The following is a 13,928-nucleotide window of genomic DNA, read 5'->3' as shown; positions in this document are numbered from 1 at the left end:
GAGTGGGTTTGAGGATACGTTGTAAAGTGAAGAAAGCAAAGAACAAAAAAAGTAGATGTAGTACAGTACTTGTGTGTAAGTCAGAAGCAATAATACATATTTGCTTACATGTTTTCAAAGTACAGCATACGTAGAATAAGCCACAAACTAATAAAAATGGTTTCCCATGGGGATTGAAGAGATAGGAGTGGGAGTGAGACTTCCAAGTTCACTTTTTAATAAACTTTTGACTCTCAACCTTTTAAAAGTCTTGCATATTCAAAGAAAAAATTGAAAACATGGAAGAAAAAACACACCCTAAAAGTCAATATAAGCAGGAGCAAATGAACCCACATGTATATCAAACTGATAACCTCACAGAAAAAAAATTAATTCAGATAGCTTAAGCATAATACATACTCTGACTATACTCCTTCAGTTCAGTTCAGTCGCTCAGTCGTGTCCGACTCTTTGCGACCCCATGAATTGCAGCACGCCAGGCCTCCCTGTCCATCACCAACTCCCGGAATTCACTCAGACTCACGTCCATCGAGTCAGGGATGCCATCCAGCCATCTCATCCTCTGTCATCCCCTTCTCCTCCTGCCCCCAATCTCTCCCAGCATCAGGGTCTTTTCCAATGAGTCAACTCTTCGCATGAGGTGGCCAAAGTACTGGGGTTTCAGCTTTAGCATCATTCCCTCCAAAGAAATCCCAGGGCTGATCTCCTTCAGAATGGACTGGTGGATCTCCTTGCAGTCCAAGGGACTCTCAAGAGCCTTCTCCAACACCACAGTTCCAAAGCATCAATTCTTCAGTGCTCAGCTTTCTTCACAGTCCAACTCTCACATCCAGACATGACCACTGGAAAAACCATAGCCTTGACTAGATGGACCTTTGTTGGCAAAGTAATGTCTCTGCTTTTGAATAAACTCTCTAGGTTGGTCATAACTTTCCTTCCAAGGAGTAAGCGTCTTTTAATTTCATGGCTGCAGTCACCATCTGCAGTGATTTTGGAGCCCCAAAAAATAAAGTCTGACACTGTTTCCCCATCTATTTGCCATGAAGTGATGGGACCAGATGCCATGATCTTCGTTTTCTGAATGTTGAGCTTTAGGCCAACTTTTTCACTCTCCTCTTTCACTTTCATCAAGAGGCTTTTTAGTTCTTCTTCACTTTCTGTCATAAGGGTGGTGTCATCTGCATATCTGAGGTTATTGATATTTCCTTAGTGTGATATAATAAGAAAAAAAAGAAATGCAAAGAAAATTTGAACTTAATATTTTCATTATTGGTTTTGGTATTGGTGTGACAATGTTAAAACTGCCTTGTTAGAGCAGATGTGATCGTGAGCAGACATTATTTGAATTCTAGATGGGTTAGTTTTCGTACCTCTAAAAAATGAAGGTAACTTTCTTACTCTCATCATTTGTAAGAACTGAATATGATAGCATTTAAAGTCCCTGGCACGTAGAGAGGAAACGTGGTAGCCGTTATTGGCCTTCTTTTTAGAAACTGTGCTTCTCCCCTCATAGAACTCCTTTTCAAGTATTGTATTTGGTCCATTTGCTAATTCTCTCTCCCTAACCTTGTCTTTTTGGTTCTGCAGGGCTCGGAATGGAATGCCTCCAATTTAGAGGATTTACAGAACCGAGGGTAAGCACACAGAGCAATTGCTGACACCTCCAGGTGGCAGATATCACTGTTTTATCTTTGCATTTTCCCTACTGAGAGGTGTCAGTGAGAAAGTTTAAGTTTGAGAGTTGCTTCCAGTTGGTTCTTTACTGGGCGTAACCTAATAAAAATTAAAACAGCTATTCTCCCACTGTTTCATCCCCCTCCTCCCAAGAAAGAGCAACTGTTGCAGTAGAAAGTCTTTCAAAGACCAATGTGTAAGCCTTTCATGCTGTTTAAAAATCAAACCCAGTTATTGGGTTTTTTTATTCAGAGTAGTATAAGGTTTGCAGCAAAGTTGGGGGGAAGGTACAGAGATATCCCGAATGTTCCTGCCCCCACACATGTGTAGCCTCCCCCCATTTTCAACATCCCCACCAGAGAGGTACATTTTTTATATCCCGTGAACCTGTGTTGCCACCTCATAGTCATCGAAAGCCCACAGTTTATGTACAAGTTCACTCTTAGCGTTGTCTCTTCTGTGGCTTTGGACAAATGTATGATGACCGTGTGTCCATCACAGTGGCATCATACAGAGTATCTTCACTGCGTGAAAAATCCTCTGTGCTCTGTCCATTTATTCCCCACCCCCACCCCAGGCACCCATTGGTCTTGTTACTGTCTCTCTGAACTGTGGTTCCTATTTTTATGCAGGAGTACACAGAGCCACATGTGTTGGGTTTACAGCTCTCTAATCAACATTTATTGAGTAATTTCTGTAGGCCAAGCACAGCTAGATGCTAGGAATCCAAAGAAAAATAAGTCTCAGTCCCTATCCTTTTATAGTAAGGTGCATGAAGACTAGGTAGGTTATAAATATAAAATGAACAGTGTAAAATTGAACAAGAAGACTGACTTGTATTAAGAAATGTGTTCCTAAGCAGTATGGTTATCTTTGATTGTAGCAGCTGAGACCGCAGTGAACCTTCAACAAGCAAAAAGCCACTCTTCTTCCTTTTCACTTCTTAGCTAATGCCTAAATCTTCCATCAGACTCAGCTTTAGGTCAGATCATTAAGAGAAGAGAAAATCATGTCTGGACATTGGCCATGCTAACTCTTCATTTGGACTGAGATAAGACCTACTGAAACTCAGAGATAGTGATGACTCCTTGGCTGATTGCTGGCTGCCTGTTTCCTCAGTTACAAGTCAGCCTTCTGGCTATCTTGAATGTGATTAAATGCATACTTCTACTTCTCCCTCAGAAGAAAGACAAGTGATTATACAAAGAGTTTTGGGGGAGGGGGAATGGAAATCTGGTTACTTAATTTTAAGGTATGAAAATAAAGAGAACTTGGAAAATTTAAGTTGATGAGGATTGAATCAGTAGTTCTTGAAAGCAGAGACTATATCTTAGTTTTGTGTGAAACATAACAAACTTAGAGCTTTATACCAAAAGGGTGCCCAGTAAGTGTGAAGGAATGATAGAAAAATTGACAGACTGTGATCTGCAGGCAACTAGCAGCTGATGGAGTGTTCAGTAGGAAATCTGACTTGATAGAGCACTGCCTGCCAAATCCATTAGCAGCATTCATGTATGTATGTACCCTGACTGATATCCCCAGCTAGAGATGAGACCTGTTTATCTCATTTACTACTTACGAGGATAAATTATAAAACACAGAAAACAGACAAGTATGGTTAGATGCTCAGGCATCTACTTAGATCTTGTTTCTTAAATTCACTGGTTGCTGCTGCTAAGTCACTTCAGTCGTGTCCGACTCTGTGCGACCCCAAAGACGGCAGCCCACCAGGCTCCCCCGTCCCTGGGATTCTGCAGGCAAGAACACTGGAGTGGGTTGCCATTTCCTTCCCCAATGCATGAAAGTGAAAAGTGAAAGTGAAGTCGCTCAAGTCGTACCCGACTCTTAGCGACCCCATGGACTGCAGCCCACCAGGCTCCTCCGTCCATGGGATTTTCCAGGCAAGGGTACTGGAGTGGGGCGCCATTGCCTTCTCCAAATTCACTGGTGCTTCATCTTAAGTGGATGAAGAATTACAGTTCAGGGATCTGTATATAAAACATGTATATTCCCCCTGTGGATGATTTAAGGGATTTTCAAGTGTAATTTTGACAATAAGGCCATTTTCTCCCAATCGACTGACTTTAGAACTCCCCCTAAACTGCTGCTCCTTTACAGAAATGGCAAGTAAGATTCAAGGAGTGTCATTTGCAATGGGTAATGGCTGCCTGGATTTCCATAATGAAAAGATTGGGAAACCCTGTCCTGCTATAATCCCTTACTGAAGTATGGGACTGGGGATGGGAGAGTTGTTCATTTTTATTTTAAATGAAATAAGAAGTGTGCTTGTCTTTTTTTCTGACAATTTTGAGATATAATTCACATACTTTATAGTTCACCCTTCAGTGGGTTTTAGTATATTCACAGAACTGTGTAACAGTCCATTTTAAATTTTTTTCCAACCTGAAAGGAAAACCCCTGTAGCAGTTACCCTCATTTCCCGCCCTCCTCCCCAACTCCTAGAAACTACTAAATCTACTTTCTATCGCTATAGATTGGCCTATTCTGGACATTTCATTTATATGAAATTATACAATATGTGGCCTTTTAAGAATGGTTTATTTCACTTAACATTGTATTTTCAAGGTTTACAGTGTTGTAGCATATATTACTGCTTTCTTCCTTTTTTATTCCATTGTATGGAGATACACACACACACTCCACATTTTATTTGTCCACTCATCATTTGATGGACATTTGGGTTGTTCCCACTTTTTGGCTTTGGGTGGACATGTTTTCATTCCTCTTCGGTTTATAACTAGGAGAGGAATTACTGGATCAGATAGTTACCTTTTGGAGAACTTCTAGAATGTTTTCCACAGGTGCATGTTGCTTGCCTTTTATTATTTTTTAATTAATTGGGGAGGGCGGGCTTCACCACGTGGCTTGCAGGATCTTAGTTCCCCCAGCAGGGAATAGAACCCGTGCCCTCTACAATGCAAGTGTGGAGTCTTAACCACTGGACCACCAGGGAAGCCCAGCTTGCTTTTTAAATTAAAAAGGAAAAAAAAAATCCTTTCTAGTGATGGACTTTAATGCTCAGTTGAAACAGATGGAAATCACGTCCCAGAAAATTTTCTGTTGCCTGACCTTCACCACGGGTTTGCTTCACCATGGCTCTCCCTTTCTGTAGTCCTTCCTCTGACTTCAGAGACTGGGTTTCTAGAAGTCCGTGTGTGGTTCTGAGAAGGAAATCACTTCTACAGAGAGAAACGAGTGACTGTGTTGTATTGTTGAAGTAGGCAACAGTGATGTCTTAAGGCTACACAGCACTGCAAAAAGATAATCCTTTGGCAAATTAAACCCAAGCATTTATTGAGATTGCACAGTGGGAGAGACAGCAGAGGAAATTTTTGATACAGAAGCCATTTTCTGCAAACCTGGAAGAACTCTCAGACACATCTGCTGTCATAGCAGCCAGGAATGCAGCCTTGAGAGCCGAGAGAGTTTGAAGTCCAACTTTCCTCTGACCCTCCCAGCCCTGGCCTCATTTGCCTTTCATGTAGTTTAAAGGGAGTAATAGAGCAAAAAGCCGACAATCTGGCATTTAGAAAGATAGGAAATGTTTCCTTTTATTTTTTTTCTTAAGATACATGTTAATAATCTGATTTAATACACATGACTTCCACAGAATAAATTTTGTTGCTGGTATAATTTTTGTGACTGAAGAGAATTTGTCAGATGACCGGCTTCAAGTTGATTCTTTGGAGTAAATTTCAAGGCATATTTTCAAAAGACTCTGAAAGATGAGATTGTATAACTACACACAAACTGAAAATGGAATTTAGATGTTGAACTTAGTAGACAGCTTCTCTGTTAGTTAAATCCCTGAGACCCAGCTACGCCCAGGACCCTGTTATAGATTCTATATTAAGTATAGCCTCTTAGGGTTGTTTTGTTTTGTTTTTGTTTTTTAGCTTTCTTCCATAGTTTGGTACGTAATTTCAGCCTCAGGAGTAAACCAGTTTTAAATAAGAACAACAGTGCTGGGAATTGGATTTCGCCTGAGTAATAGAGCTCATATTCTCTCTTGGTTTCCTCACAGGGTTCGCTATATCTTGAATGTCACTCGAGAGATAGACAACTTCTTCCCGGGAGTCTTTGAGTATCACAACATTCGGGTGTATGATGAAGAGGCCACGGACCTCCTGGCTTACTGGAATGACACTTACAAATTCATCTCTAAAGCAAAGTGAGTCACGGTCCCACGTGCACATTCGGACTCCTCTTCCGTTTGCACCACACGTGGCTGGGGCCTGAAAGCTGTAGATAACTTCCTGATACTCAGGGAAGGGAAGTAAGGAAAAAAAGGAGACTGGGATTTCTTAATCCTAGGAAAAAAGATGACTAGTGACTTAAAACTTATGCTTTAAGTAGATGAACCCCCTGGAAGATGATTTCATGTTGGCTATTTCCATTGAGCAGAAAATGAGAGAAAATAAACTCAAGCTGCAGCAAAAGAAATAGAAATGAAAGAAGAAAGAAATAGAAATGAGAGAAGGAAGAAATTCTGAAGTTGCCAGTGAGGACATTTGAAAGTTATAGGATAGAAATCACTTCAGACAGATGGAACCGTAGATCCTCCTCTCTGAAATCAAGGAGAAAGACACAGCAAGCTTTCGAAATCTCTCCCCCTGCTCTTTACTTTTCTTATTGCCGTCCAGTTGCTAAGTTGTGTCCAACTCTTTACAACCCCATGAACTTCAATACACCAGGTCCTCTGTCCTCCACTGTCTCTCGGAGTTTACTCAAATGTATATCCGTTGAGTCAGTGACGCTATCTAACCATCTCATCCTCTGCTGCCCCTTTCTCCTGCCTTCAATCTTTCCCAGCATCAAGGCCTTTTCCAATGAGTATTAAGTCCTTGGTTGTCTTCCTTTTACTGAAACGATTCCATAGTATTAATTTAGGGTTTAGTATTAATTAGTATTAATATGTCAACACTTTTTTTTAAGTCCCTGGGGATTTCCTTGCCAGTCCTATGTATTCCTTCAAAAGAAACCCTCCGTGAACGTGTTGCCCACGCTCCCCCTGCAGGTGTGGCGACACTCAGATGCTCCCTGGCAGGTGAGAAGCACTTCTGTTTTTAAAGTCCTCCAGGAATGATATCACACCTCACTTAAGGACCTTCATGGTCAGAAAATGCTTCCTCACAGTTACCCTGAATTCCCATTCCCATACTCCAGCTTTGAGCCCATTCTCTCAATCTCCTAGAGGTACCCGAAAAACTTTTGTACTGTTGAAACTTCTTACGAAATTATTCCCAATGATAATACCACTCATAGAATGCTTCCTGTGTGCCATATACTTTACACATATTCTCTCCTCTGTTTGCCAAAACCCAGAGAGGTGTATACTGTCTTCCTTCTGTACAGAGGAGGACAGAATACAGAGATGAGGTTCAAAGAGAGATTAAGTAGTAACTGGTGGAGACAAGACTTGAACCCAAGATCGTGCCTCATTTCAGTCCATCAACTATAGGAGCAGTCTAGTTCCTTAAGGAAAGGGGACTGGAAAAGATGAGGCAATAGTCAGGGTTACAGCCAAAGAGGCTCGAGATCGAGGCGAGGCCCCAGTCCCAGTGAAGAGAAAGGCTGATTCCAGCAGGGCTGAGGTTGAAAGGAAATATGTGAAGTGCCCACGTTACATTTACCGAGAGGCACACACTCTCATGTCCTTTAAGTGTAGGTCAGCCTCTGAGAGCAAGCGCCTCCATAAGTGGTACCCTGGACATCTCATTTGGACATCTCAGCCCTAATCAGGGCCCTGAATTCCAGACTCTGCCTACACTTGGGTGAGTTTAGGAGTCCTAATGTGATGCTGGGCTTAATCTGGACAGTCTAGCACTTGAAGTAAGGGGGTGGGACAAGCGCTGAACCTGAAAGATGAAATTGGGGTAGGTGAGAACCAACTCCATATCCTTCATTACCTGAGTTAGAAGCCATTCACTGAAAAAGCCCAGCTCAAAATGTAGAAATGTTTTCATAGGAATGGATTTCATAATTGTATTTTTAAGATTGGCCAAGTTTGAGTACCTTCCTTGCCTGCAGGCAAAGACCTGAAATTCAACGTATTAAAGTTGTCAGAGCTTGATGGGAAAATACAGAACACATGTCTGAACTTCCATCTGAGTCACTGTGACGTGGCTTCCCAACTGTAGTCTAAATGAAACCTCTGTGGTGCCATAAGCAAAACAAATATTTCCTAGTCATTTGGGATCATCTGAGTACACAGAGACACACAATGCACCAGCCGTTGGGACGCTAAAATATTACCTTTCTTATGAGGCTGTTTAAATTATTCCAGACCACGCTCTACATTCTCATAGCTTATCTGGCTGGCTCTCTCATCTTGGCACTTAACCTCATGCCTCCTTTCACTGGTGCTTAACTCTTTCATGTGTCTCTGTCTCCAGCAAAAGGATTATAAGCTTCTGGAAGGAAGCGTGTCTACTGTAATACAGTGAGTGAGTGAATGAATAGATTTCCTCTGTTGGGCTCACATGTGCATTTTTCAATTTATTGGGATAACCCCTTGGGAAGGATCCCAGCCCATGTGTACTAGTGATAAGAGTAACTGTCCTTTTTTGCAGATTTTAAAATGTTGATCCTACTTACAGCTGACAGATAAAATCAGCAGATCCATAAGTTTGTTCATACATTTAGCAAACATTTGAAGACTTACTCCAGGCCAGACACTGTGTTGTTAGTAGAATTAGCATAACCAAGTCATGTTCAGATCCGAGGTAATTAGCTCTGGCATAAGACTGAGTTTTGTTTGTTTGTTTGTGTCACTCTATGGGAAATTTGTTTTCTCTTCTACCCCATTAAAAAAGAAGAAACAAACAGCTTGTTATTCATGCCACCCTGCTGGCTGAGAAAGCCATGTGGTGCCTCACGTGGTCCTGTCCAGTTCCCCAGGTTATATAGCCGGTCCCTAGATACCGCAGGGGTGGTGGTGGTGTGCAAAGTAATATCCAGGGCTGCATCTGAGTAAAGAGGAGAGTCAGTTTCATTTGGTCTGTGCTTTCCTCCTGGGACAGAACTCTTGCTAGAACTGGAAGCAACTCCCAGCGTTTGGATAAATTAGATGAATCACCAACACACCTGTAACTCAATAGCCTGCCAGCCGTGAAATGTGCCCTTGGGGCCGAGGGGACTGGCCTGCAGCCACACACAAAATGGGGTCCAGTTTCTAAACTGAAAATTCTCCTTCTGTGCTCTGTGACCAACTGTCATTTCAATTACCGTTCTGAATTTTAATTGTCCACTTCTCCCAGAGAATCCTACCCTCCAGGGAAAACCTGTTACTCATTTTTGCATCCCAGACCTTGCACGTATCACACATGGTAAATGCTCGGTAAATGTTTGCTGAACTAAACATTTGCTGAACTAAAGAGGCTTAATATTGACACTGAATATTGTTTGAATGCACCAGGATTGCCCCACACATGTGATTAGAGGTGCACACGAGTGCACTCAGGTGGGGTGAGTTACATAGCAAGAAAGTGGAAGGGCTGAACAGAAGACATGGACACATTAGGAACCCAGCTTTTCAGGTGTACTCACTGTAAGGACTTTCCTTGTGGTCCAGCAGTTAATACTTCACCTTAACCTGCAGCAGGCTGCAGGTTCAATCCCTGGTCGGGGAACTAAGAGCCCACATGCCTCACAGCCAAAAAACCAAAACAGTAAGCAGAAGCAGAATTGTAATAAGTTCAATGAAGACTTTAAAAAATTATCTATATCAAAAATCTCACACACAAAAAAGATAAAATGTACTCACTATTGCGTTTTCCTCCTTACCTGAATCCCCCAAACAAGGAAACATGGATCTAAATGCCTCGTGCACTGCAAAATGGGGGTGAGTCGCTCGGCCTCCACTGTGATCGCCTATGCAATGAAGGAGTATGGCTGGAACTTGGACCGAGCCTATGACTATGTGAAGGAAAGACGGACAGTGACCAAGCCCAACCCCAGCTTCATGAGACAGCTGGAAGAGTACCAGGGGATCTTGCTGGCAAGGTGAGTTCCTTAATTGACTTGCTCAGATTTTTCCCTCCTTTATGCTCCCCAGGGCACAGTGAAATGTCCTTCTGTGCACCTAGTCCTCAGCCTAATTTAAGTGTGTGATGCATTTTGAAAATTGAAATCTCTATCCATCTAGTTTTTAAAAAATAAGTACCAGAACTTGATTGAGCTTAGCATGGAGCAGTAGGCATTTAATCTAAAGACATTTAAAAGGTGGAAATAAGACCCCCTTATTTCAGTTCTCAATTAGGTGCAGGTTTTAATAAATACTTCTCAACATCTTCTAAGGTCAGATACGGCTGCTGTATCAAAATGGATACTGATTGCTCCCAACGTAGGGCTAGGTATAGCTGAAATTCTTAGAAAAATTTTGACCCAATGTTTTAAAACAAGTGCCTCCTGCTGCTTTGGACATTGTTTTTCCCCCAGTGTTTGCTTTCAGTGAGCCTTGTCCAGTAATTTCAGTCATGGAACAAATCAGCAAAACTGGGATATAAGTAATCCATGTGAGGTATGAAGTTACTTCCCAGAAATAACTCTTGTCTTCTTTTTTAAGATCTTTCAGTCCATTGTTATATATGTTTTGCAGAAATACAGAAAAATACGAAGGGAGAAATCATTTATAAACTCCGTACCCACAGACAGCAGTTGACATTATCTTATCTGTGTCTCTAGGTCTTTTACCACATATATTGATGGCTATATTTTTCTTTTTACAAAACCTGTTTTTCAGCCTTACCTCTTCACTCAGTATTGGGCCTTTTTTTTTATCTGTAGCAGCATTTATGGAGCACTTACACTTAACTGTCACTGTTCCTCGCCCCCCCCCCACAGCTTTATTAAGATGTCCATTATATTGATTTCATAAATTTATATATTGCAAACTGATTCAACCATATCATTAGCTAATACCTCCGTCCCCTTACATAATTACATTTTCTTTTTTGTGGTAGGACTATTTAAGATCTCTGTTAGCAACATTCTGTGTTGTTGTTATTCAGTTGCCAAGTCGTGTCTGACTCTTAGGGATGCCACGGACTGCAGCACATCAGGCTCCTCTGTCTTCCGCTGTCTCCCAGAATTTGCTCAAATTCATGTCCATTGTGTTGGTGATGCCACCCACCATCTCATCCTCTGCTGCCCTCTTCTCCTCTTGCCTTCGGTCTTTCCCAGCATCAGGGTCTTTTCCAATGAGTCCGCTGTTCACATCAGGTGGCCAAAGTATTGGAGCTTCAGCAACGGTCCTTCCAGTGAATATTCAGGGTTGATTTCCTTTAGGATTGACTGGTTTAATCTCCTTGCATCCATAGGACTCTCAAAGAGTCTTCTCCAGCACCACAAATAGAAAACATCAATTCAAGTATATAATACAGTATTATTAGCTATAATCACTATGCTGTACATTAGATCCTCAGAACTTGAGAATTTCACCACTGGAAATTTGTGTTCTTTGACCAACATCTCCCCATCACCCCCTAACCCCACTCATCCTCTGGTAACAACCACTCTATGCCACTCTTTTTCTCCGAGTTTGGCTTTTCCAGATTCCATGTGTAAGAGGTACTGTACAGTATTTGTATTTCTCTGTCTACCCAGAACTAGGTCTTGAATATCTTCCTGTATCAATAAGAACTGGCTGTTTCCACAATAATTTGGTAATTGGTTGTAAGGTGAGTTATTAATTTTACTACATTATTTATTACCCCTTTAGTGGGGGTGGTGAAAACCACCTTCAGCAGATTTCAGGAAAAGGATTGAGATAGTAAACTGAATTCAAGGGTCAGTTTTCTGAGATGCCACGTGCTGGAGTTCTGTGGAGTGCTGTATTTTGCTGTGTTTTCCCACATTGGCATGTTCTGAGTAGTTTGTTAAGGTGAAGGCACAGCTGCCTAGAAGCAGGCGGAGCTGATGCCAGAGTTCGACTCCAGTGAGTCTCATGACTTGGTCTTGACTCTTGAATCTGGGCGGTGTTTCCCCTGATGTTAAAATGTTAAATAGCCTGCCAGCCTATCCCGGCCAAAGGACCACCCTCCCACCCCCGTGGTATTGTGAACATGTGGCCACAGCACTATGGTTTCCACTAAAAACCCCGCCCAGTTACTCAGTTCTTGGCATGATTTCATCCAAGCCGTTCTCTTAGGAAGCTGGGAGGATACTGAAGTCCTCCATTTAAAAAGAACTTATAGGTCTTTGGGGCCAGATTTTGATGACATTTTTAGGTCAGATCAGAAGATAGGGGACAGAGCAGTTCTTTTTGGCACAAGAAAGAGTCATCTGAAGGTTGAATGATGCATAAATATTGTATATTCCCAGATGCACACATGACAGATATTAGGCAGTGTCCTCACATGACCTGTCGAGAGGAAGAACACTCTGTGTCCTGCCAATTTCAGTATTTATTCTGGAATCCCAGGCTACTGCAAGTTGTTGGATTGGGTTTTTCTAGCATATGTAGTTTTTCTTATATGTTAAAGGAATTGCAGAAAAATCTCAGATGAGGATAGGAAGGGTAGGATTAACCCACACATCCACCCTGCCTCTTCCCATTCCCTCTTGGTTCCATCCTGCCTTTCTGGTCTTGATTCACAGAGGGAAGGGCAAGCCCTGGGGAGTGAGGAAACCACAGAATTTTGAGTCAGTAGATCTGGTTTCTGTTTCTGGTTCACCCCCTTGTTGCAGCTTTGAGAAGTTAATTCTCAGTTATCATCCTCACCTGATCCTATCTATAAAATGAAAACCAAGAGACCTGGCTCACAGCGTTACGGTAAATAAAAGTGTGTATAATGTATAAAACGCACTGTTAAGGGTTTTTCAGACGTGCTTCTCATCACATGCCTCCTGCAGGGCTGCCCAGAAAACACATAGGCATGTGCCATCTGTTTCCTCCAACCACTGCCTCCCACCACCCACAGACACACTCACTCCACTTGAAACTGCAATGGAAGTGTCCTGGAATTGTCTGTATTGTGATGTTTTCTGAATTTTAAAAACTGAAGTCTAGTGCTGGGGTGTCACTTAAGCGACTTTCAGCTGCAAGTAATAGACCGTCTCCATCAGTTGGGAGTCTCAACAAGAAGCCGCATACTCAGATTCGGATTCTATGAGGAAGACTTTTTAAAGGGACTGATTACAAAGGCATTAAGACTGTAGTGGAATCAAGGAACTTGTATCAGCAGAGCTGTTTGGTAATAACTTCTGGGCCCAGAGTAGGGGGAGCAGTTACTAGAACCTGGAAGAAGACTCCTGGAGAAAAGACCCCTTCAGAGAGGCAGCAGCCTTCAGTCAGGGGCTCCAGCCAGCCAGAGCGGCCCTGCGGGTAAAAAGCTAGGAGAACAGTGGCCTGCCTCCACTCTCCTCCCTCCAGTCTCCTGCTGGGGCTCCCCATCAGCCAAACCCTGCGGAAGTCAGAAGACAAGGGGCCAGTCGAGAGGAGTCATACAGTCTCCAGGGCAGAGAGCAGGGTGGAAAGTGGATCAGCTGAAGAGTAGATCAGCAGGAGTACACACTGGATACCCTGCCCAACACCCAGCTGTAGGTAGTTTAGAAAGATTTACCATCTCTTGCAGCAGGAAGCACCCAAGCAGACTGTACAATGGCTTGGGGTGGCATCAAGGACGTCGGTCGGTGCTCTCTTCCTGCTTTCCTTTCCCTGGCTAATGGCTTGGTCCTTGAATTTGCCTTATGACTCCAGACAGGTGCCGCATTTCTAGGCATCTCCCTAGAAGTTCCACAGCATCTGGCTGAAAGAATGGGCATTTCAACCAGAGGGGAAGACATTTTGCAAAAGCTCCCCAACAGTCTGCCACCCACTCCACCCTCACAGGACCATTGACCAGGACTGGGTCATACTCGTAAAACTAATCACTGACTAGGAAAATAGAATTTCCTGGGCTGGTTAAAACAAACTCACGGGGAATTTCTTGCAGTCCAGTGGTTACTACTCCCTCACTCTCACTGCTATGGCCCGGGTTCAATCCCTGGTCGGGAAACAGAGATCTCACAAGCCACATGGCTGAAAAGATAAAATAAATTCATGTTCACCCTCTGGTGTTAGGGAAGTACCACATTCCCTGTGGGACTTAAACACTCAAACCAAATCGGGCCTCTGCCAGTAAGGAAGATGAGTGCAAGTGCCTCCTGGGCATATAGCTGCTCAGGTCTGCAGGCTATGATGTATTGTCAGGAATACAGCAGTTGTAAAGCTACCTGCCAAGCCGACTGCC

General features: G+C 42.8%; 1 protein-coding gene and 1 long non-coding RNA gene across 4 annotated transcripts in view; one reads left to right on the top strand and one right to left on the bottom strand.

The window, feature by feature from the left end:
- SSH2 (slingshot protein phosphatase 2) overlaps window positions 1–13,928 on the top strand; it is a 103,141-nt gene that overhangs the window by 74,248 nt on the left and 14,965 nt on the right. The window contains exons 10-12 of the mRNA XM_052658768.1: window positions 1,588–1,634; window positions 5,720–5,866; window positions 9,499–9,699. Of these exons, the coding sequence (XP_052514728.1) occupies window positions 1,588–1,634; window positions 5,720–5,866; window positions 9,499–9,699 (395 nt within the window). The remainder of the gene's footprint in view (window positions 1–1,587; window positions 1,635–5,719; window positions 5,867–9,498; window positions 9,700–13,928) is intronic.
- The window catches only part of LOC128065573 (uncharacterized), a 24,220-nt gene continuing 20,253 nt past the window's right edge, over window positions 9,962–13,928 (bottom strand). For all 3 annotated transcript variants that reach the window (XR_008201071.1, XR_008201070.1, XR_008201072.1), the window contains 2 exons: window positions 13,260–13,445; window positions 9,962–11,029 (listed from right to left, as the gene is read on the bottom strand). This is a non-coding gene — a long non-coding RNA (uncharacterized LOC128065573). The remainder of the gene's footprint in view (window positions 11,030–13,259; window positions 13,446–13,928) is intronic.

The sequence above is a fragment of the Budorcas taxicolor genome, chromosome 19, assembly GCF_023091745.1.
Source record: "Budorcas taxicolor isolate Tak-1 chromosome 19, Takin1.1, whole genome shotgun sequence".
Classification (NCBI taxonomy): domain Eukaryota; kingdom Metazoa; phylum Chordata; class Mammalia; order Artiodactyla; family Bovidae; genus Budorcas; species Budorcas taxicolor.
Note: the sequence above shows the minus strand (reverse complement) of the source record. Positions and strands in the feature narration are given on the sequence as shown.